Source organism: Eschrichtius robustus, chromosome 8 (genome assembly GCF_028021215.1).
Source record: "Eschrichtius robustus isolate mEscRob2 chromosome 8, mEscRob2.pri, whole genome shotgun sequence".
NCBI lineage: Eukaryota > Metazoa > Chordata > Mammalia > Artiodactyla > Eschrichtiidae > Eschrichtius > Eschrichtius robustus.
The window spans coordinates 107,372,076-107,396,775 of record NC_090831.1 but is presented as its reverse complement, the minus strand read 5'-3'; the positions used below and the strand labels follow the sequence as shown (position 1 = coordinate 107,396,775).

Below are 24,700 nucleotides of genomic sequence, written 5' to 3'. Positions count from 1 at the left end.
GAAGAGGAGGTGGTGTCATTTAGTTTATCAGAGGTGGACAAAGTCCTGGGTTTGACACTGAATAAGCCAGTTGATTCAGCTTTGTTCTGAAGCTGCAGACTTTGCCACAACTATGGCAGTCATCTTGCAAAAACAAGCTGTAGGGGAGGATGGGGTGGGGGGCTGTGGACTGGTTAGGGCAAACGTGTCACGACTGTGGGCAAAGCAATGTGTACCAAACTTAACAGTGTCACTTTCATCTAAGAGAGTCAGCAAACAAGTAAAGCAACTGACATAATCATTCTTCTGGGGAAGACTTCCTGGTCACTATAAGGATGTTAGGAAGCAGTTTAAGAAATCCAATGGACAGAAAAGTCTCATTAAATAGAAAATTCTCCCCTTCTTGCTAACTTGCCTTGCTTTTTAAATTGTTATGTGTTATGTGTGTTTAAAAAGTTATTTTTCTCTGATAATAAAATGCATGTAGAAACTTGTAAAAATTCATTTAAGTATAAAAGAAAATTTTTAAATATCATGCAGAGATAAGAGCTATTTTCCTTCTAATCTTAAACACAACTTTAAACAGATAATCAGGATCATGCTGTACACACAGTTTTATAGCCTGCTTTTCTTACCTAACTTGGTATTTCCCCATATAAATATTCTTTGACATTTATTCAAAATAATAAGTTAAATGTAAAACTGCTGATTCCCCCCACCCCCTTTTCTAGTTGTTCAGCTGTGGTAACTTTTAATTTCCAGGCTTCCTTTAACTTAGTTCAAGATCATGATTACATATTTCAAATTTATTTACTTCTTTTATAAAAAATTTGGGGATGGAATTGAGGTTGAGCAAAAAGCTGAACAGAATCATAGAGTTTCCATGCAGCCCCTTTAAAAGCTAAGATCAATCTCTGTGCTAAAACGTACTTCAGATCTGATACCCACAGCCAGTCATTCCATAGTATCTGTAACATGAATTCAGAGCCAAAGTGGACCCTTGATCTGGAATTACTACTAAGGCTATTCTTTACATTTTACAAGGTAGACTTTAATTTTAGGATGCTTTATAATTATTTATTAGAGATAGTAAAATGAATGATTATTTAGTGCCTAGACCCTTAACTTTTAATATTTTTCTGAGAAACTTGTGTCAAATAATATTACCAGCCAATTCTACAGTGTTCAGCTATCATGGATTAATGATAAAAATATTTAACACTCTGACCTGAGACTTCATGGAAAGCCAAAAAGGATATTCTTTGGAAAATGCTTCAGCTGTGTGGTATTTTGAAGAAGAAAGCTGGTAAATGAGAACTGTTTATATGGAAATAGGAGCTGTGTCTACAGGTTACCTCAGCAACTGCTCATTTCCCCACTGTTTTTATCACTATCTACAATAGTCTTATTTCTATGACCATCAAAGGTGATGTCCTGCCACTCTTGGACACATACTTGCAGTGTGAAATTTCACAGGCTATGAGGGGGAGAGCAGCCACCCAAGCCCTGACCCGGAAGAGTCCCTGTATCCAGTCATACCCATTTTATAATGTCTGAAGCTCTAAATATTTGAAGTCATTTTCTTTAATACCTTTCTAAAATATGTTATGCTGGAAGAAAAGCTGTGAAGCAGCAACAACTAAAGCAATCTGGGATGCCAGGGATGAGGGGTCCGACAGGGATGACAGGTCCACAGGTCGGTGAGGTTAGTTACTGCATGCCCTGTTCAGGAGTCAGGGGCAAAGCAGCAATGGATGGATCTTTTACATGGTGCAAAAGACAATGGTGACGTCTGTGGTCAGCAGACTATCATTCCCGAATCTATTCTAACCACTAGACTTCATGGGAAGTGATCAAACTGTATTGCGAGAAAAAGGTTACCTTCACTTTAAAGGTGAGATAGGATCAAAATGTCTCTAAGCTACCACTTAGCAATTTTTCGACAAAAGTCATTTCCAAACCAGAGTTACAAATGAGAAGTTTCTAACAACCCCCCCCGCCACCTTTTTTTCTGTCAACGTTTTATCTGCAAGTGTCCAACCTTCACCCACAGGAAAAAGAGGCAGTTGCATAGTCCCTGTCCTCTATTTCCAGAGAGGATTTCTGATCTAGGTTGTCCATCCCATGTTACTGGACAAATAAATACAAGTTCATATATTAAAGCCATGTTTTATTTTAGTAATATCTCTAATTTTAAGTCAATATTTTCATTTTAAAAAATGGTAAGAGTAAATTTTTCTTTAAAAATATGATTCACTTCTTTTTTTTAAGCAAAGTCTCTTCACAGCAAAAGAACAGCAACTCTAACTTTCTTGAGCATTTGTCTCCCCATAGCACTGAGTCACAGCACTACACACAGTAGACACTCAGTAAAAACTGTCTTCCTGTCAACAACATCGCATAAATTTCTACCAGGGCAAATGTAGATTCAGTCTACCAATATTTATCATGTATCTATCTCTATGTGCAAGGACTGTACTGGCTTTGCAGGACTTGTGTAAGAGGGAATGTAAGTCTAGGACAACTTAACCAACAACCTGAAACTTCAACTTAATCACTGTATTGCAACAAGCAAACGATGATTTCACTTCCTTTCCTGTCTGGTTGTTCAGGGTGAACAGGTCTTTTTTTTTGAGCTGTGACGCTCTGCTTTTCATTTGTTCACTTTGATTCTCTCTCCATCTCCACCTTCCTAAAAGTGTTGATTTATTCTGTATTTTGAAAATAATTAAAATTAACTAGCTTTCAGATTTTTAAATGACAATTTCTCCATACCCCTTTTGGGTATGGAGGGTGGTCTACAGGTTGTCTGAGCCCAGGGCCCTCATTCTAACTTGCTATACAAAATTCTTTTAACAGCATGGTTGAAAAAAAGGTCTGTCCTGCACCTGTCCTGATCTGCTTTCCCCTCAACAGTTGAGAGAACCCCTCTGCCTTCTTGTTCTCCAGCTGCCATTCCATGTAGCCTGCCTCCCTCTCTTTACTCTGCACCCACATCTGCTGTTTACAGTGCAGCAGAGGTGCAGGTGATTGTTAGAGAACCATGCTTGCTCCATCTGCACCTGAAAAAGAGAGGCTGGAAGGGAGCAGCTCTATGAAATCATTTTGTTACCACAGGAACAAAGACCAGATTCGCAGTGTACTTTTCACTAAGATGACTTCCAGCAACAAATTCTTTGGAGAGGCTGGGAATGGGTCTCATCCCATAGAGAAGCAAACACAAAGAGCTTGTGTCTTAAGTCCAATCCTCCTGACGTTAGACAGTGGGTTACCGCTCTTGGAATTAGAAGCCCATGATGTTCCCCTAGTAGCCTGCTATAGTCTAGTCTTCACTGCCAGGCTTGGTTTCTTCACCCCCAGCAGAGGCTGCAACACACCATCCCCCAACACTCATCGGGGTGTTGAACTATCTGATTGCAAACAGATTTCAACATCTCTTTACTCCTCCTACATGCCACAGTGAACCCTATCCTCCTTCCTTTACTCCTTTGGAGTAAACACTGTAGCCACCTCAGCTGCATCTGAGTTTGTTAACAAGCCCTCAGGGGAAACCATTACCCTCCTTGCCTTTAGAAATAAGCCCTGGTCCCTACACTAAAGGGAGCCAGAATGTGCCTCATGTTTTCCACTATGTACAGGGTTCCCAGGACACTCCCACTTCACTGGAATAGCAAAGGTGCTGGCTCGATGAAATGAAGTTTTTCTGGTCTTTGATGGTGGCCTTTTAGATCCCACGCTACAGTGAGGGGTTACCGGACCAAAAGGAAGGAGGGTCTCACTCTGGCCACAGCTTTCAGGAAGTTTATCTGTGTGTCCTCTCTCAAAGGTACAAGTAGGATTGAGTCAAAGTGTAAGGAATCAAATAAGACTTTCATGTTACTGAAAAGTGATATGGTTCAATGGGCTAAGAAAAAAGTTTCTATCCCAGGTCACTCAGGGACTCACTGGTAACTCTGGAAGGACAAGTGTTTGTGTATGGTTCAGTTTTTTATACCTGATCAACCACCAAATCCTGACCATACTTCCTTCAAAATCAGTCACGTTATCTCCACTCTTACTACTAGTTTCCACGCCTTTGACAAGTCATACCTGGACTGCCTCTTCTTAACTGGCCTTCTATTTCTAATCTCTTCTCATTATAAACAATTCTAAGTAGACAAATCTTAAATAATAAGTATAATTCCTGAAATGCTAATTACAGGCCAGACATTTTGATGAGAGTTTTATATACATCATTTCATTGAATCTTTATGATTCTATATGATGAAAATTATCCTTATTATAATGATGATGCGACTAATGCTCAGGGGTTAAATTTCTCAAGATCGAATGGCAACTAAATGGCAGAGGTAGGATTCAAACCTGAATCTATATGACCTCAGAACCCTCTTCTCAGCCACTATACTATACAGCCTGATGGAAATCTTCTGTACATAAGCCTATCAAGGCTTTCTAGTGTCTACCACAGCCAATCTAAACTTTAGCTGATTTTTATATTTTGGAGGAAGTGATCCCCTTACTCTGAATTCCTACTATGTTCATAGTCTACACCATACATTTGGACAGTAAATTACACTCTGAGTAATATGTTTGCTAAGTGTTTTACTTAAATCAATCTCCCCATTCACAGTATGATTTCTTTTAAGGCAGACATTATATCTTAGAGCATTCTTTATTTACAGCCTTACCTAGTAGAGTGCTGGCATGTCGCAAGAGTTCAAAGACTATTTGAGGCTAGCAGCTGCTGCACATAATGTTAACAGCAACCTTACCATATGCTGGGCACTGATCGAAGGATCTCACATGCATTGACTTTTCCCATTCTCACAGCACCCCTACAAAGTAGGCACTGTTTTTAACCCCCATTTTACATAGAGGAAAGCCTTGGCATTGAGCTCAAGTAAATCACCCAAGGTCAAACAGCCAGTAAGTGACAGAGCTGGGCTACAAACCCAAGTAGCCTGGCTTCAAAGCACACACTCTTAACCATTAGTTAAAATGTCTGGGTCCATTGAAAATAAAATTGTGTAAGCAATGAACAAGAAGAAGAAGAATATGGGGATGATTTTTTTCTGTCAACAACGAATAGAAGGAACCAAGCACGGAACAAAACAATTTAGTTTTGGAAATTACCTCTTACTAGAGTATTCCATTCTGTAGTATCCTTCCTAAACATATCTGAAGAAAAAAAATTCAGTTTTTCCCAATAATCCAAAACTTATTTTATTTCAAAGTCACTGATAAGCAAGGGAAACAAATTTCCTGAAAAGTCAGTAAAGTCAGCTCTTGACCAGATAAAACATGGATTAATACCCATAACAAAAAGCAGTTTCTTAGTAGGGTAAAAGGAAAATCAATCCTGAAGCTTCTTGCTTTTTTATTACATCCTTTGGTCCCTTTAAAAACACAAAGTACTTACATCTTGCTGCTTTTGGTCTGTTAAGGAGCACAGAATAGGATAAAGCAAAAGGGACCCATGTCCCTTGACCAGAAGGCTTGAGCTGGAAGTCAGGCTGGACTGGTTGCTGGGGATGGGATAGGATGGGAATGCAGTAGGTGAGGGCTGATTATAAAACAACTTACAGTATCCTATGGGCTAAGAGTATTAAGTTCCAAATGCCAATTGTGACAAAGTGAGGTACAACATTTCTCTTTACATCTGTATACAGGGACAGATTCGCCCTCCTCTTTTATCGCCCACCCCTGCCTCCACCTGTTGAGTGCCATGGTGACTGTGGCTCCCTGCTGCATCTCCTGAGAAGCTGCCACTGCAGCCTCTGCCAATGATGCCACCGCCTGGGTAGCCTCTGATGCTTGTGTCGTCTGGATGGTCATCTCACCTCCTTGTAATGTGGCCCAATTTTGTTCCACCTGAGGCAGAAAAGGACATGATAGTTAAAAAATCAAACTCACAAAAGGATTATGATTTCTAAAAGTCATTTTTCTAAAAAACTGCTATGTGCTCAGCCAAATACATACATACTTTTAAATTAACATGAATTACAACGTATAGAACAGGGTTTTTAGCATATCTTTGGTGTTAAAAAGGGGGGTATTATTAGAATATATATTTGAAATTGCTTATATTTGCATAAAGAAATTCTGGAAGGACACAAAAGAAACCATTGAAAATATCTTCCTCAGTGTGTGCAGAGGGAGGAGTTGTGGGAATAGGTTGGATAGAAGGCAGAAAGATTTCCCACTGCATCCTTTTACATAATTTTTGAAATATCTGAGTCATATCAATATAGTACCTATTCTAAAATTAAAGTTTCTGAATAAACCATAAGTATAATTCTAAAAAAATTCAAACTGTACCAAAGGGAATATAATGCCAGTACTCCAGACCCTTTACCCAAAGGCCACTGTTGTTACCTATTTCTCTATTTCTCATGCATCTTTGCAGGGATATTCTCTTGATACGTGAGCATATTTACACATACACATACACACACTCAAGAAAAATGGCAGTACATGCTACATGCTTTTTGTACCTTGCTTTTTTTCATAAACAATACAGCTCTGAAATGATTTTATTTTGGAACGTATCAAACTGCTTCACTCATTCATGATTCATAATAATGGCTGCATAGCATTATATTATATGGATACACCATGATTTACTTAACCAGCCATCTTTTAATGGGCATTTAGGTAGTTTCCAGTGTTTTGCTATTACAAACAGTACTGTGATGAATATCCTTATACACTACTTTGTATAGTTTATGTGAGTCTACTTATTGAGTAAATTCCTAGAAGTGGAATTATATATCAAAATTATTTTATATTTTTATTTTTGATGGAAACTGCCAAATTCAGTAAACAATTTTTTTAATGTAGCAAAACCTGCTTTTCTTTTTCTGGGGAGGAATTATGAAGAAATGAAACAAGCAACAAAACGAACAAAAAACATACTATCTGGTTATACAGAGTAGATTAGAATTCAGCTTTTCTAGATCTAGAACAGGGTTTCTCAACCATAGCACTATTAACATTTTGGGTTAAATAATTCTTTGTTGTGAGGTCTGTCCTGTGGATTGTAGGATGTTTAGCAGCATCCTTGGTTTCTACCCGGTAGATGCTAATACATCCTCCCCAGTCATGATAATCAAAAATATCTCCAGACATTGCCAAGTGTCCTCTCTGAGGGGTATAAGGGGTTGCCCCTTATCAGTTCTTATCAGTTGAGAACCACTGATTTTAGTACAATGCTTTGCCATTTAGAGATTTTTTTTCAGTCCTGGATACCTGAATCTAGCTACTTCAGTCCATTTTGCTCAATAAATACTGGTTAAGTATCCCCTCGCCCCCTGCCCCCACCCCTCCACCCAAAACCAAAAAGCAACAGGGGCAGTGAAAGCAGTTTTTATTCTAAAATACGGTAGGTGATAAATCAAGCAGCTCAGGTATACTATTTCTCCAGACTCAGGTCTCAGGATGTTAGCTGTGTTTACTGGAGCTCTTTCTGGGGCCCAGTGAGCGGTAAACTTGTGCTTTCATGTTACTGTGTCCCAAAGAAAGTGTCACAAGCTCTAGGAGACACAGATACTTAAAATGCCTCCTGCGGGACTTCCCTGGTGGCGCAATGGTTAAGAATCCGCCTGCCAATGCAGGGGACACGGGTTCGAGCCCTGGTCCGGGAAGATACCACATGCCGCGGAGCAACTAAGCCCGTGCCCCACAACTACTGAGCCTGCGCTCTTGAGCCCGCGAGCCACAATACTGAGCCCACGTGTCACAACTACTGAAGCCCATGCGCCTAGAGCCCGTGCTCCACAGCAAGAGAAGCCATCGCAATGAGAAGCCCACGCACCGCGACGAACAGTGGCTCCGCCCACCGCAACTAGAGAAAGCCCATGCACAGCAACGAAGACACAACACAGCCAAAAATAAAATAAATAAACAAAATATAAAATAAAATAAAATAAAATGCCTCCCGCTTTGGCTCTATTGCTATACTTAGATCATAGTGCTCCTCCAAATGTTTGTCAAAAGCTCCCCAGAGAATGAGACATTCCTTTGAGGTACGTTAGTTTTTGCCCTGAGTTATTCTAGACAGTGGGCTGTGCCAGAAAGCCTTCAGGGCCCAACATTAAGAGCCAGAGATACCCTACTTCCTTCCTGTAGAGCTGCAAAGTTGCCCACTCAGGAATTCACGAAACTCTTGCTTCTTAAGGTATTATCTCTTTGGTCTCATTATTCCAATGAGCATCACTGCAAACAATGCCACTTTAGATGGCGAGTTACACTGCCAATCCATAGATGCTCGATGATTCCACTCAGAACATCAGCTGAAGCTGGCCAGCCCCGTAGCATTTTCCTCTTTCCAGATCTGCCCCTCTATATTTCTGCCCATCCCATTGCTGAGTATGGCCTAGTGCAGCTCTCCCAAGTACTCATACTCTACGGCAGCAACTTAATACATATACATTTGGTTACAGCTATATTTGTAGTGAAAATGGTATTAGAATGTTGCCATATACAGTATACTTTAAGGAAGTTAAATTTGTGGCACAAAAGATTAACGGATGGTGGTAAAGGGTGGAGAAGTGGGAAGAAGCAGATGAAGAGATTTCTATTCAGAGTAATGACAGGTAATAAATAAATCAGCTTAGGTGTTAACGCTTCTTTGGAATTTCCTATTCTTGAGTCTCAGTGCTTTAGAGTTGTGTTTGCTTGAGCTCTTGCTGTGCTCCCTTTCCATCTTTTGGGAGCCACTGTGTGGTTATCTATGCCTGGATGTCACCATGTCCCAGAGAAAGGCCACAAACTCTAGAAGGGAAAGATATTCAGAGGATGTACAGTTAGCTTCTGTGCTTTTCTGAGAGACCCAATACAGCGAGGCCCTTCAAACTGTGGCTATCCTTGTCCCTCTGGCTACCGTGAACCACCTTGGCTTTTCCACACTTTCACACTGTGATGCACTGCATGTGATGCTCCCTTTGAGAGGAACACAACTCCCATCCTTTGCTTCCTGTTCACCCCTCTAGTCTGAGCTCAGGTGAGATTAGAGCCAAGACAACTCCACTGAAAGACAACTCCCTACAGTCCAAGGCTCAGGACCTCTCCTCTGTGTTCCACAGTACCCTGGGCTTGCTTCTACTAGATCCTTATCTGATTGCCATTTTCTCTGATGTGTTTTTCTCTACCACCTACCTGTGTGCTCCTTAAGAGCAAGAATGGTCTTTACTTTCCTCTACCTATAGTATACACAGTGTCTGGCACAGGGCTCAGAAAGCATTTACTTAATGGATAGATGAAGAACATGTTCCTTTATTCATATTTCCCTACTTGCTCTTCAGCATACCTATATTTCAAATAAATTGATATTCATAAATTGATATTCAAAAAAAAAACCCACCTAAAATAAGCTGTGCTACTTCAAAACTGTTACATGTGTTGACGGTTCAGTTTAAAATTCATGTCTCTAATGTCTCTGTACTTTGGTTTCTTCTGTTTCTTCTTCTAACAGAAGCACATGTCCTACTATTATCAGATATCATTTCTCTTTCAAATTCAATTTTTCTGACACATAATGCAATTAATACCACCCATACCAATTGGTGGTCTTACCACAGAATAAATTCTCAAATCCATTTGTATTTGTAAATATGCCATCAAAATGGAAATTGTGTATTTTGAAATCAATATATATAGTTTATTTCATATTATTTTGAAATTCTTTCCTTATTCATTTCTAAATGTTTATATAATTTGTTCTGTGTCCCTAATTAGTTTTAAGTTGCATTAGGTTAGAGATTCTTTTGGTTTCTTTGTAACTACTTAGATTATTCGATATTCTCAGCACACAGAGTACTCAGAGTTGGGAGACCATGTTATTACCAGAAGAGACAGGCCCACAGAAGGTCCTTCTTATAAATGTAACCAATTGCAACTAACTGGATGTTAAATGCAGTATGATCTAATGTAAGAGCTCTCACTGGCAAGGCTAGGATAACAAAATAACCTTAAAACTTCCAGAAGTATAGGTATTGTTTATTTTTGTAAATAACTTTCTGTTCCTTGGAGAAACAATGCTACATACAGGCAGTAGGATGTTTCTACTGAGTCACCTGATGCAATGCTTTGCTGGCTTGATATGGTCTTATCTGTCCCAAGTCAGTGAGATATTCTGACTAATCACAGTCCTCACGGCTCAAAACTAAGATGCTGACAACCATGTCAACATCTAATCCGAAGGCACATAGAAGCAAACTATAGAATCTAAAACATTTTGCCACTTTCTGAGATAACGTATGCTTCTTTTCTTCATATTTTTGTTTCACTGTAAGTGTGGGAAGGGTTAGAATTTTTTTAATCTGACTGAATTTGGGTATTAGCCAACAGGTTATTTGTATATGTCATTCACACACTTCCACACAGATGACTTTAAAACGATGTCAGTGTGCTGGAAAAGCCATAGATATATGACTAAGATTTTTGTATCCTTCATATTTTCCATGAACTTTTGGATACATTGGTTGTGTGAAGTTATTCTGCAAAATGGGTTTCAAAGAATTAGTCTCTAGAGAAGTGTTTAAGCAACTCAAAGTTACTTTCTTTAAAAGAGTACCCAGGAAACATTCAGTAGGGAGATACCGAAAATAACTTTGACTAAGTCAAAAAGTAACAAATCCCATAAATGTACCCACCACTGTCTTTGCTACCTCTTTCACACTTCAAGGAGTGTCTGTCCTCTAGTTTTAGTGTTTGGGGACTGACGAATTTTCCCCTCAGCTAATCCATTCTCTTTCATGATGTTTATATACTTTTAAAAGTAAATCTGTTGACTTCTACCTTTCTATACTGGAAAAGCAAAGGGTAGCTCCTGCCCCAAACCCTCCCAGGCTCCCTCACTGGAAACATTCTCTCCTGAAGCTACAGACCACTTTGCAGCCTCTCTGACAGCAGGAACCACAGTTCATTTATGTAGACGCTTCTCTCTCCCTGAGAGCAGGGTTCCTGTGTAAATCAACTCTACACATCTAACACCTCAACTGTAGCACAGCGGGGGGCTCAACACATGCTGGCTGACAGGAGCCTGCCGTATTTCTCTTCACCTTGCTAGCCATGACCCTATATCAGTTCTCTCCCTTTCCTGAGATGCACAAATGATAGTGACTTTGTGGTGTTCTGAGTGGAAATATTCCATGGTTTTGAACAAGGGTGAGATAGTATTTTTAGCTTTATTTCTGATATTGCTCTTTGACATTTGTTGGCTATTTTTCAAATTTCAGAAGTATAACCTTTAGGTGAAAAGTCCACAGTGACTTAACGAACCCTTTCCTGAACTTCACTGATGGCTCAGAGCTTAGACAACATTTTTCTAAATGCGTTACCTGGCTTCAACACTTGCACTGTGCCTTTGGGCAAGTCACCTAACCTTTCAGTTTCATCACGTATAAAGCAAAGATGATAACAGAACCTATACTTCCTAGGGTTGAGGAGTGCTTAGTTTACCGAGTGTCAATAAAGGTTAGCTACCTTCCTTTAAGTTAACATCCCATAATTATCTCAGTTTTGATAGGAAGGATTTTCCTGTTCTTTTTTTTTTTTTTTTTTTGGCTGTGCCACGCAGCTTGTGGGATCTTAGTTCCCTGACCAGGGATTGAACTCAGGCCACAGCAGTGAAAGCGCCGAGTCCTAACCACTGGGCCTCCAGGGAATTCCCAGGAAAGGATTTTCTTGTGAAGTCTTTTCAAAGGCTCATTTAAAATGCAATAAATCATGTCTACTGATTTACAAATACATATATCCCTTCAAAGAATGTTTTAGTCAGCTTTAGTTTTCATGATCTAATTTTTTTCATAAAGTCCAAAGATTAAATTCTTTGGGATTCACAGCATAAAAGTACTAAATCCTATGTTACAAAGATACAATTGTAAGTTCCTGACAGTTATGCCTGAATCATAAGGATCCATAAATTTCGATTGTTATAATTAACATACACAGAGTAAGCTACTTCGCAAAACTGACATGGTGTGATGTCTTAAATGGTTTAAAAAAAACAATGCTACAGACGTGTAGGCTACTTACAGTCTCTTCATCTTCTGGACCCTCCCTCTCCCTCACCTATACATTTGAGTATTTAAGTGGAAACAGACAGAATCCTTTCTTACCTCTCCATCAGCCACAGCAGAATAATTCACTTGGGCAACAGTGACTGTGGTTGGCAATTCTGAAGCATCAGCCAATGTGGCTACTGTTGCCCCTGTACCAACCTAAAGAAAAAACATGGAAAGTGATGTCAGTGGATGGATCCTTCAACCTCTCCTTTACTCAGAAGTTAAGATTCATTTAATCCCAAATTCAGCAGAGGTAATGATTAATATGCCTTGTAATATGAAATGAATTCTTAAAATCACATCTCAGACACTAACATGAGTTTCACAGTTTTACTTCAACCATATAAGTCACTATGAGAAGCCATCATGTTTCATCATTGGTGCCCAGTGTCAGTCAACCAACTTTCTACTCTCACCCCAATCTGAATTTTAGACGCTCCCTCTATCTACCAACAAATTGTGTTTCACCTCAGAAGTGGTAATTCAGAAGGAATATTTCCTGGCCACTGAGAGAGTGAAATGGGGGAAAAAAAAAAAAAAGCCATTTTTACAGTGCTTTGATTTGGAAATGTCTAGAAATGCTATCTATAGCTTTGTATTTAGCAAAATGCAAACAATTTAAAATATTATTCAAAAAATTGAGTTCAGGTAAGAAGATCTTGGGGAGCTGTATAAAATTCATACAAGAGTTTATATGAAGACAACTTTCTCAGGCTTCCCTGGTGGCACAGTGGTTAAGAATCCGCCTGCCAATGCAGGGGACACGGGTTCGAGCCCTGGTCTGGGAAGATCCCATATGCCGCAGAGCAACTAAGCCCGTGTGCCACAACTACTGAGCCTGAGCTCTAGAGCCCGCAAGCCACAACTACTGAGCCCATGTGCCACAACTACTGAGCCTGCGCTCTAGAGCACGTGAGCCACAACTACTGAGCCCACGTGCTACAACTACTGAAGCCCGCGTGCCTAGAGCCCATGCTCCGCAACAAGAGAAGCCACCGCAATGAGAAGCCCACGCACCACAACGAAGAGTAGCCCCCGCTCGCTGCAACTAGAGAAAGCCAGCACACAGCAATGAAGACCCAACGCAGCCAAAAATATATAAATTAATTAAAAAAAAAAAAAAAAAAAAAAAGACAACTTTCTCCAGTCTGAGGTGAGGTGCCCACTGATCTGCCTCAGAAATCACAATCTGGTAACCAGAAGGTTTACTCACCTGGATAAGCGAGACAGTGCCATCAGGGTTACTAAAGGTCTGGACTACGGTCTGTGATGGTACAAGATGGGCTATACTGTGTGTGGTTGTGGCCTGTGTTTGTGTTTGCTGATCTTCAAAAGCATACAAAAGGTCCTCCCGCCCATGCTGTTTATAACAGTTTTTAACTATGGTCCGTAGTGCCTGGGTCCATGAAACCTGTCATCAAAAGACCAGAAAAGCACATTAAGTCACAAAAAATGTTGGTTATTCAGTTCTACTGTGGAATAAGCAGCTGCTTATTTATCAAACCAAACCAAACCAAACTTGTATGGAGTAACTCTCTCAGGATTATTTCCCACAGACTGATTTGGACATAAAGAAATTCAGCACCAAGTACCAACAATTTCACACTGGTTTCCTTCCTGATCAAAGTCTGGTTTAACTTTTGGGTTTTCCTGAGGCCAACTGTTAAACTTCTCACAGAAGAGGGTTACTCTTTCGTCAAGAATTTTATTTAAGATTTTAAAAAATATTTATTTATTTATTTGGCTGTGCCATGTCTGCTGTTGCAGCACGCAGGATCTTCGTTGCAGCATGTGGGATCTTCAGTTGTGGCATGTGGGCTCTTAGTTGCTGCATGAGGGACCTAGTTCCCTGACCAGGGATCGAACCTGGGCCCCCTGCATTGGGAGTGTGGAGTCTTAACCACTGGACCACCAGGGAAGTCCCTTTATTTAAGATTCTCAGTAGATTTTTTTTTTTTTCAAGATGAATCACACCTTTTTTTTTTTTTTTTTTTTTTAAAGGGAACGCTATTTATTTATTTTAGTTATTTATGGCTGTGTTGGGTCTTCGTTTCTGTGCGAGGGCTTTCTCCAGTTGCGGCGAGCGGGGGCCACTCTTCATCGCGGTGCGCGGGCCTCTATCGCAGCCTCTCTTGTTGCGGAGCACAAGCTCCAGATGCACAGGCTCAGTAGTTGTGGCTCATGGGCTCAGTTGCTCAGCGGCATGTGGGATCTTCCCAGACCAGGGCTCGAACCCATGTCCCCTGCGTTGGCAGGCAGATTCTCAACCACTGCGCCACCAGGGAAGCCCCTCTCAGTAGATTTTTAAAGCTAACTGAAAAAAATGAATATGCAGAACAAGTAAGGGAGGACACCTGGTTTAGTCTTTCTTCTTTTTTAAAATAAGTTTCATTATCAGCAGACTTTACTAACTTCACATCTCTCTATATTTATATTTTCAACAGTGATGCTTGCTAACCAGAAATAAGGACATTTCAAGTCTTCAAAGTGATTAATACCTTTTACTTCAAGTTTTGTTAGTTTTTCCAAGTACCTTATAAAATTAAAACTGCTCCAAAAGGCAACTATGTAGAGAGAAGTGTAAATTCACAGACCCATCCCAAGTCTTTACAGTGATGGAATGATGAATGGGAAAGGCTATAAATCAGAGAATATCAAACCTCTTTTGGGGGATAGGTTTGACTATTACACAAATGTTTTTAGACTTTATAGCATAAGAAGTAGAATAACAAAAATGAGGTGGTTGATTCAGAATGGAAAAGCAATAGGAAACTCAGGCCAGAGGAACCCTCACCCTCTGCTTTTGCTCTTCTGTGCGGACATCGCTCCGAACGTTTGCCCATGGGATATCTTCAGGCCACCAGATGGGCTTGCAGCTTTCTTTACCCCAGCCTGGTTTTCCCCGACCTGTGGAGTACTTCAGCATCTCTGGAATAAATGCCCGAAGCTGGGCCTGGAAAACAAGAGTGTGGTCATCAGCAGTCATGAAAGACATCTGGGATGTGTTTGTGCCTCCCAACCAATTCTAAGATTATAAAACAGAGAGCCTTCCTGGAGGGTTGTGGAGAGTCCCAAAATGTGACTGTGAGAACCGACTGTTTCTCATAGGTTACTAAAGCCCCATGGGTGATGGAGAATTATACATATGTTGGTAAAGTACATCTTAAGCTGTATTTTTCATACACTTGTTCCTATAAGATCAAGAATATCTGCCCCCATGTTTGATTTCCGCCCCCTAAGGTACTATTGATGCTATAGCTTATTTCCCTTCTAGAACGTCCATGCATTTATGGTGTCAAAGTCAACATGTCTTCAACATGTTGTTCTGGAGGTAGTAATCAGAACAATTAGATGAGAGAAATAAGTGGTGAGGAACAGATAAAATCACCACTATTTGTAAATGGTATGACTGTGTATCTGGAAATCCCCAGAGAATAAAATGAAAAAACTACTATAAACAATGAGAATTTGGTAACATGATTGGTCACAAAATATATGAAAATAAATGGGCTTTACTTAATAAAAAGGGAAAATAACCCTAAAACTCTTCTAAAAAGTTTCTAGTAAGATAGTCCAATGTCTATGAGTCTGACATATAGATATACGTAATGAAGCATGTGTTGATCTTAATGAATTTCATTCAAATTTATTTTACAAATCAAATCCAGACCAGACAGATGGTAAACCACAGAGACAACTACCTTTCTTTATCTCCTGGCATGGTAACCATGCTGTGTGTGTATGTTGGGGGAGAAGGGGAGCCTACTTTGTGAATATTCTCAATTGCTGACAATGATTTTTGGCAAGAGAAGCAGTTTATCAAGTTATAAGCTTCCTCCTCAGACCTACTGCTTTCCTTTGAACCTGGTGGTCTATAGTACACCAGAGATAAGCAGCATCCTTCATCTAAGGACACACTCATACTGCCTCTTAAGACCAAAAGGAGAGGACAATTTCAGCGTGAGTCACACCCAAGGACATGGGCTTGTAGCCGTAAAACAGAGAAAGAGAAAAATAGAAATGGGAATACTTAAGTATTAATAGAGGAATGAGTACAGCAAAACTTGTATTAAAGAGCCTATTTAAATATCAAGTGTTCTCATTTAAATATTATTTTACCAGAAGATGACAGAAATTAGTACATAATAGGGAAGCATGAAACCAAATCAGTAATGTTTATCTAATAAAGATAGTTCTTGCTGACAGTACTTACATCGTTAATTCTTGTCCCAAGCCTGCCATTTCACCTCTCTTTCTAAGTACCCCCCATCTCCCAGACAGTCTCCTGCCTGCAGGATATGGTATTATATACTCCGTTATATATTTGGCTCTGTGGCATCAAGCAGCAGGCTAATAGAAATGTATCCATTTGCAAACCCAGGCTATCAGCTGGCTCATGAGGTCACTTCTTCAGTTATTTTAAGAAAGTGCATGGCAAAGTCATTTTTCCCTTTATCCTGGCTTCCTGGGAGTGTCTTTTTCTAGCCTCAGTTATCTAGAGAAGGAAAAGGCTTAATCCTCACACACAATATTTACATTTCTTCATATAAAGAAATAATAGCTTTCTCAGATGCATAAACAAAATAAACTCATACCACAGACTTTTATAAGTCTTCCCCTTTCTTTTAATCCCATTATCAGTCTCCAAAAGGAGAGTTCTATATATCCATGCCCAGCAGAGTGAGGAGATAATGAAATAAGAAGGCCAAATATCTCTAAATTAACAAAAAATGAAAGTTTTCAAAAGATGTTTTATGTCTAGAATTTCTGGATGGGAAATGTTTCAAAGCCCCAGGAAGAAGACAGTAGAGGCTAATATGAGAGGCAGGAGAAGCGGAAGCAGCACAAAGGAAAGGTTACTTCCACAGGCAAAAACCTCATTAAGTTAAAAAATGGGCCCAGAGTGAAATTAATAAGTTCCAATTCAGAGTCAGATCTTAGCTTTTTAAAGTACTATCAACTGTACAAAATTTGTCCCTATATCAAACAAGAGGCAAAAAGCACTTTCTACTACAAAAGTTAACTTTTCAAGCCTGTACAGTTTAGAGATGAAGGACAATCTTTGCTTTTAAGTGCAGAGATAATGTGCCTTCACTGAAAGAAGCAATTTGCCACCAGACTATTTTCATACTGTCCCAAATAACTAATGCTAATAAAGGGATATATGAATAAGGGGAAATGAGCTGTCCGGTATAGAAAGAGTTAAATGATTCCTTTCCAGAATTCAGCACTGTGCTCTCATTACCAGTTGGATTAATTACTGGTCCTGGAGAGTTTTGGAAACCCAAGCTACTCAATGCGCTTGTTAAGGAAGGTTTGTCTGTAATCCGCAGGGGAGACAATCAACAGGATCAGCAAAGGTAAAGCCTATCCTCTCCGGCTATCCTTTAATTGGGCTGCAACAAGCTTTCCCAGCCTCTCATTCTAATTTAGGGCTCTAGATGGGCTTCAAGTGCCCGGCGTGGTCAGCAAGCCCACCTCAAACCAGCTGAGAGTAGAAAATACCACTCCTTCCAGGGCACACTCAGCAAAGAAAAAAAATATTAAATTCATGCCAGTGGCAATCAATAGTAAAGATTATGTGGAAACCACAGATGGTTTAAAAAAAAGATTTTCTAAAACTCTGAAAGTTTTAATCTGGCCAAAATGAAACAATATTTCTTATTATGCTAGGAATTTTCCACTTGTAAATTTTGTTACTTTGCTGTCCAACAATGCATTATCCTTATATATTCCCAAGTACCCTTCTCCTCCCATTTCCTCTCTCTTCGCTCTGCATGTACCCGAGATGAGGAATTTTGAGGCTCCAGATGTCCATTTAGGTTCAGTAACCAAGAAAAGGCCTTTCAAACCAACATGTTTGCCAACTCCATATCTACTGAAGAGATCAGAGAATATGTAACAGATTTAAAGAGAAGGTTGCTAAAATCAAACCACACTGAAAGGTGATGTTTTCTATACCCTACAGGAAAACAGCAATGTAGCAGGGAAGGAAAAGTGAAGAATTTTCAGACTGTGGCTTCATTACTGTAATTTAAAATTATGAACTTCCAGGTTGACAGTCCCAACCAGACTCAAATGGATATTTAAAGGGCATTAGAAAATAAAAGCAAAATGATTTTTTTGCTCACTTTTGGGAATTATTTGTACCGCTGACCTCTGTTCATAGAGATAATGAAAGTGGCTTTCCTTACTAGAAACACCAGTCCTATATCCCCATGTTCCCTAGTAGTGCTAGCAGAAACACTGGTTTCTCTTAATCGCATTTTCCCATAAAACACATTCCCATAAAAACATGGGAAGAACAAGTTTGGAAGGAAAGATAAAATTAGAGAATTCAAGGGACAGCCAATGAAGACACTCCTCTCTCAAGCCAACACTTCTGCTTCTCTATCTCCACACCCCATCTACCCATTACATTGTCTCCCTCCCATTAATCCAAATGCTCTTAAAATTCTACCTTCTCTTTGAAGGAGTCTCAGATTAGTCAGTTTCTGCTACCTTATCCTAGTTGTACTCTTTTGTATAAAAATTTAAATAACACAGATAAAGTCAAAGCTCTCTTTTTGATCTACCCTTCCCCAATCTAGTCACCTGTCCAGAGGCATCAATTTGATGAACATCCTTTCTTACAGGCCAAATTCTATGCATTTACATAAATACATGCTGGAAAGGAAGTTTTATGTGATGAAAGAAAACACATATATTCACATATTTTAGTATAACTCACTTTTTCTACTCAACATTTTGCCATAGAGATCTTTTCACAGTAGAACAACTAGAATAATCTCATTTTTAAAGAAACAGTTGCTTAGTATCCACAGTATAGATTTTTCCATTTTATTTAACCATTCTCCTATTGATAAACATTTAGGTTGTTTACAGTGCTTGTACATGCTTCTTTGAACACACCTGTATTTCTCTAGCAGAAAAGTGGAATTGCTGGTTAAAGTGTATATGCATTTTAACATTTTAATAGATACTGCCTAACTGTCCTCCTAAAAGACTGTCAGTCCTATTCCCACCAATGGTACAGAACAATACCCATTATTTCAAAACCTCCCTTCACACGTTAAAAAAAAAAAAAAAAAGCTTTAAATCTTTAATTTGTTTTCATGTTTTTCCTTCATTTTGCTTCCAAAAGGAAATGAGAGCATAGCTCTGTCACCTGTATATTGTCCACAGCCTCTAGGCTGGGGCAGGTCCTGACCCCTGCCCGCCGGCTGCCTCGAGGGCACAGGGCGCCTGGGGGTTCAGGTGCAGCCCCAGGGGTCGCCGTCACATTTTTTAATTACCCTGCTTTCTTATTTTGGCTCATCGGATGTTAGGGAAATGATTTAATTTTCATTACTAGTGAGGCTGAGACTCTTTTTATATGTTTACTGATTACTTTTCCTTTTTACAACTGTTCATAATGCTTTGCTTATTTTTCTAATTATCTTTTTTCTTATTAATTTGAAAGAAATATTAATCTGTTCTAGATATTCTGTCATATAATATGCAACTATTTTTCCCTAATTTAGTTCTGTCCTGAATATGGAATTTATATGCGTGCTCCCTTCTCTTGGTATTCCTGAATATACCCCTTAATTATTTTACTCTCAGAATATGCTGTGTTCTATTATATTCCCTTAATCTCATCCTGCTTACCTAACATTTACAAAATGTGGAATGGCATCATATACATAAACACTTTTTGATCATTTTAGACAGTAAGAAAAGCCTACTCTGCACATAGATTCTGACACAACAGTAGGAGAAACATTCGGGAGCTGTGATCTACAACAGTGGTTCTCAAAGTTGGCTGCACACTGGAATTGCCTGGAGAGTTTAAACACTGCAGAAGCCTGTATCTCATCCCCAAAGATTCTGACTTAATTGGTCCGGAGTGTGGCCTGGGCACTAGGATTTTAAGTTCCCCAGGTGGTTCTACTGTGCAGCCAGTTTAAGGACCACTGAACTAATTTAAATACTTTTTATCCAGCCCTTCCTCTTTAAAAAAAATTTTTTTAATTGTTGTAAAATATACATAACATGAAATTTACCATTTTACAATGTACAATTCAGTGGCACTAAGTACATTCACAATGTTGCACAACCATCACCACTATTTCCAGAACTAATTCATCATCAAACAAAAACTCTGTACCTATTAAACAATAATTCCCCATTTCTACTTCCCCCAACCCCTGGTAACATCTATTCTACTTTGTCTTTACGAATTTGCTCATTCTAGATACCTCATGTAAGTGGAATCACAAAATATTTGTCCCTTGTGTTTGGTATATTTCACTTAGCATAATTTTCTGCTCTTTAGGTAGAAGAGGCCAGATCTATGCTTTTTCAAAACAAAACAATACTCAAAAAACCTAAACTGATAACTGATGAATGTTTTCTAAGTAAAACATGTCAATCCCTGTGAATAATTTCTTCCAAAGAAACAGTCGCTGTGTTGAGTGCTTCTGAAGGTTTCCCCTGAAAACTTGTGAAGAATTACTATCCTGTTGCATCATCACTCCAAGGGAATATTAAAGCAACAAAGGTTGCCCCAGTGAGAGTAAGAGGAGGGCAATAAGTTCAAGGGAGGAGAGGAAAGGGAGAGGGGGAAAAGGAGTGGATTTTAACCAGTATACCGGACTGGTCTTTCCAGAGATACTTTTTCTATAATTATATTCTTTGCCTGGATCTCTTCTAACACAAATTCCAAAAAGATTAACAACCTCCCAAGAACAAGAGACTACCATAGGACTCAAATGTGGCAAAGAACATAACTGATTTTCCACTAGCAAAATCATAATTATTGCTTAAAGACTCTACAAGAAACAATATAAGTCCTTAAACTCAAAAAGTAGTCTGTCGTAGAGAATGGACTTGAGGACACGGGGAGGGGGAAGGGTAAGCTGGGACGAAGTGAGAGAGTGGCATGGACTTATATACACTACCAAATGTAAAATAGATAGCTAGTGGGAAGCAGCCGCATAGCACAGGGAGATCAGCTCGGTGCTTTGTGACCACCTACAGGGGTGGGATAGGGAGGGTGGGAGGGAGACCCAAGAGGGAGGAGATATGGGGATATATGTATATGTATAGCTGATTCACTTTGTTATAAAGCAGACACTAACACACCCTTGTAAAGCAATTATACTCCAATAAAGATGTTAAAAAAAAACCCAAAAAAGTGTAGTCTGTGAGTCAGCAGCATTGGCATCACCTAGAGGTTAGAAGGCAGAATCTCAGGTCCCACTCCAGTCCTACTGATTCACAATCTGCATTTAAACAAACAAGACTCTCAAGTGATTCCTATGCATACTGAAGTTTGAGAAGCACAATTTAGCCCGTCCTCTGGTCTCTGGTCTGAAGTATCCAAGAAAATTTTGCTGACCTGGCTTTCAAAATCTCTGAAAAAGATGACTTCATTATTTCATTGTAAATGGGATTGCAGAATCTATACCATATTAATAATTTCTTCTCCTAAGCCTTTTCTCAACCTCCTTCAATTCTTACACAAAGAGGCAGACAGAAATGGGATAAGTTCTAGCCACTAGCCACTATTCTTAAAGGTGCCTAGAAATTCAAGTTTTCCTTTTTTCACTAAAAATACTACAGAGCTATGTGTTTTTTTACCACATACACCGAAAAAGACTTTCTCAGAATCAAGATATATTTATAATAGTAAAAACAGAAGCTTTTCAGATAAACATTTTATTTACTCATATAGAATTATACTTTTACCCAAACCAAAAACCAACAAGCAAAATACAACAAAAACCACAACTACAGACCCGCTTCCTGAAAGAATCAGGACATTCAGCTCACACAGAATTTAAGATACTATGTTATATGTAACTTCAACCTGTTGCAGAAGACAATTTTGATAGTTGCTGGAGCAAGTCAAGAAATTCTTTTACAACAGTAACTGTCCAGTGTAGATTACCAGAGATACTCAGTCTGAGCGATGATGGCAGTATAGTTTTATTGAAAAAAAAGAGAGGGAGAGAGAGTAATGGGGGGCAGGAGGAGACAGAGAGGCAGAAGAAAGCACTGCCAATATGGACTCCACCCTAAGTTCTATTTGTTTGTCACTAGCTTGCTTCATAGGTTGCTTCCTCTCTTTATGCCTCAGTTTTTTAATACATTATGACCTGTGTTGTCCACTTCACTGCTGAGCAAAAAAAAAAAAAAAAAAAAAAAATCTAGGTTCATTAACTTTCTCTAAGTGAGAAATGGTATGTTCAGATTATTCAAAAGTTAATATAGGTAACGTATATAACTAGTATTAATAATTAGTAATAATACCTTTGTGTGATTCCTTAGTTTTCAAAGTACTTTCCAATATAACATCTCATTTTTTCTTCCTCCAACTCCATAAGGTAGGAGGGCAGGTATTATTCTCACTTTCGTAAGATGAAACTGAGAACCAGGCTACTATGTAGTAGAACGGGGATTTAAAGACTAGATCTTCCAGCTAACTTCCTAATTTGTAAAGAATTAAAATAATGGGACACATAACTTTAGAACAATATTGAATATAATTTACTCTCTTTGGATGATTCAGAACTCATCTTAGGATCGTATATGGAATTATACTTGTAGATTAGGGTCATCAATATAAACATTAGTCATCTCCATAGCATTCAGTGCAGATAAGATGATTAAGAGAGCTGTCTGGTTAACCCAAAGTCCATCTCTATTCCAGTGCACTTTTATAATTCTGGAATTTTATCAGTTCAAGGAAGTCATGAATTATCCATATGGTTTCAACTCTAGAATTGGTGTCCACTTAAACTTACATTGTCCTTTATGGCTACAGACCATATCTGAGCTCTTCCTCCTTGACTATAATAGAAATTACACACACACTCTCTCTCTCTCTCTCACACTGGAGAGCAAGGGTTAAATGAGATACTCCTGTAAAGAACTTAGTGTTGTGCCTTCCAACACACAGTAGCTACAGAAGAGAAAAATAAGAGAGAAAGAGAGAGAGAGAAAAGAGTTGACATCTTCACTGGAACGTTAAAAAATCATTGGACAAAACAAAGCAGAAACATCATCAAACTTACACTTTAAGAGATTCAATCTGGGGTTTCTATGGTTATAAAAGAAATTCATGCTTATTAGACAAAGACACTGAAAATCACCCATAATGCCACCACACATATATAATCACTGTTAATATATTGGTGTATATCCATCTAAAGTTTCACACACACTCACACACATACAGGCAAGTTTCGTGTGCATGTTTTAAACAAATGAGATCAACTAACTCAATCTTGTATTCCCTGGGAGGAAAAAAAAAATCTACCCGCCCCCGCCCCAAGTAGAAGAAAACAAACAAAAATAAAGCCCTAAACCCCTCAAATTAGAGTACATAAGAAATGCTATTTTATAACTAGTTTTTAATTTAATATACCACAGTATTATTCTACTGCAATAGAGAGCAAAATCATCATTTTTAGTGTCTAATATTTCACTGCACAGTCACTTCTAGTCTCTTTTTTGGGCTAAGCTGCTCTTCTTTCCATGTAAATTCTAAACACCACTATTATAATTTATTCAATCACACTGTTCTCAGATTTTCCTATTGTAAACAATGCCATGAGCATACATCTTTACTTACCTGGAGGGCATGACACGCACATTTAAAATTTTGACAACCTGCCGTCTGGAAAAATTGTACCAATGTATATTCTATTGATGATGCTTTATATTCCCATAACCTTGCCTATCTAGGTTTGGTTTGAAATAGAACCCTGCTTTTACTACCATTAATAGTGAAAGGTTTTAGGATCCATAAGTTAAAAAAAAAAAAAAAAAAAAGAGGTGTTTGGCTAACATTAAGAAGAAAGCAAATATTTGAGGAAAACAAAATAAAACACAATTTAAAAAAAAAAAGGGTTGTGGGGGGAGGAACCCCAGGATCCAACTCCTCAGAAATTCCCGTTCAGCTGGGAGCTGGGTTCTTCATCACCCTGCTCACTCCTCCTCACCATGTTTGTTTTATTTGTTATGTGTTATTTTTTACTCATCCTGTGGTGAGACGGGTAAGGAGGGAATGTACAACAATAAAGAAGATGCATGCTTCCAACAAAGTACCTCTGAGACTAACTCATGACTTAGTACCAGCTTCCCTTGGAGATACCACTGCACCAAGCTCTACTGAGTGCATATTTCATAAAAATGGAAAACAATAGTTTTAAATGTTTTACCTCCAATGTGATCATTAAACTGTTTGCTCTGACTTCTGTGACAGTCCCCAAATTTTCCTAATTATCAGTAGCCATGATTTAATATAATAAAAACCTCAGATTATTTCAACCTAACACACCAAATGTGACAAAGAAGCAAAACATGCCCATCACAGGAGAGGAGTTTACCTAAACATAGTGCACTCCTTCTCCTTAATGACGACTCCTTACTTCTGATTAAGTAAGCTTCTTAATCAGAAGCTTAGTTAGCTTTAGATGTACTTTATATCTGAGATAGACAGTAGATTCTGTACATTAATCAGATAAGATTCACTTTATGTTTTCTTTAACCAGTCAGAATGGTCCTAGGGATAGAATAACAGCAGGTATGAAATGACAGGAAAAAAGTTTGGATAATGCTTTCCTTTGGAACCATTATCCAGAGATACTTCAAGTGTCCACAGAAAG

General features: G+C 38.9%; 1 protein-coding gene across 9 annotated transcripts in view; it reads right to left on the bottom strand.

The window, feature by feature from the left end:
* NRF1 (nuclear respiratory factor 1) overlaps positions 1-24,700 on the bottom strand; it is a 133,611-nt gene that overhangs the window by 36,165 nt on the left and 72,746 nt on the right. For all 9 annotated transcript variants that reach the window (XM_068549439.1, XM_068549441.1, XM_068549438.1 and 6 more), the window contains 4 exons: positions 14,839-14,997; positions 13,258-13,455; positions 12,099-12,200; positions 5,693-5,850 (listed from right to left, as the gene is read on the bottom strand). In XM_068549439.1, the coding sequence (XP_068405540.1) occupies positions 5,693-5,850; positions 12,099-12,200; positions 13,258-13,455; positions 14,839-14,997 (617 nt within the window). The remainder of the gene's footprint in view (positions 1-5,692; positions 5,851-12,098; positions 12,201-13,257; positions 13,456-14,838; positions 14,998-24,700) is intronic.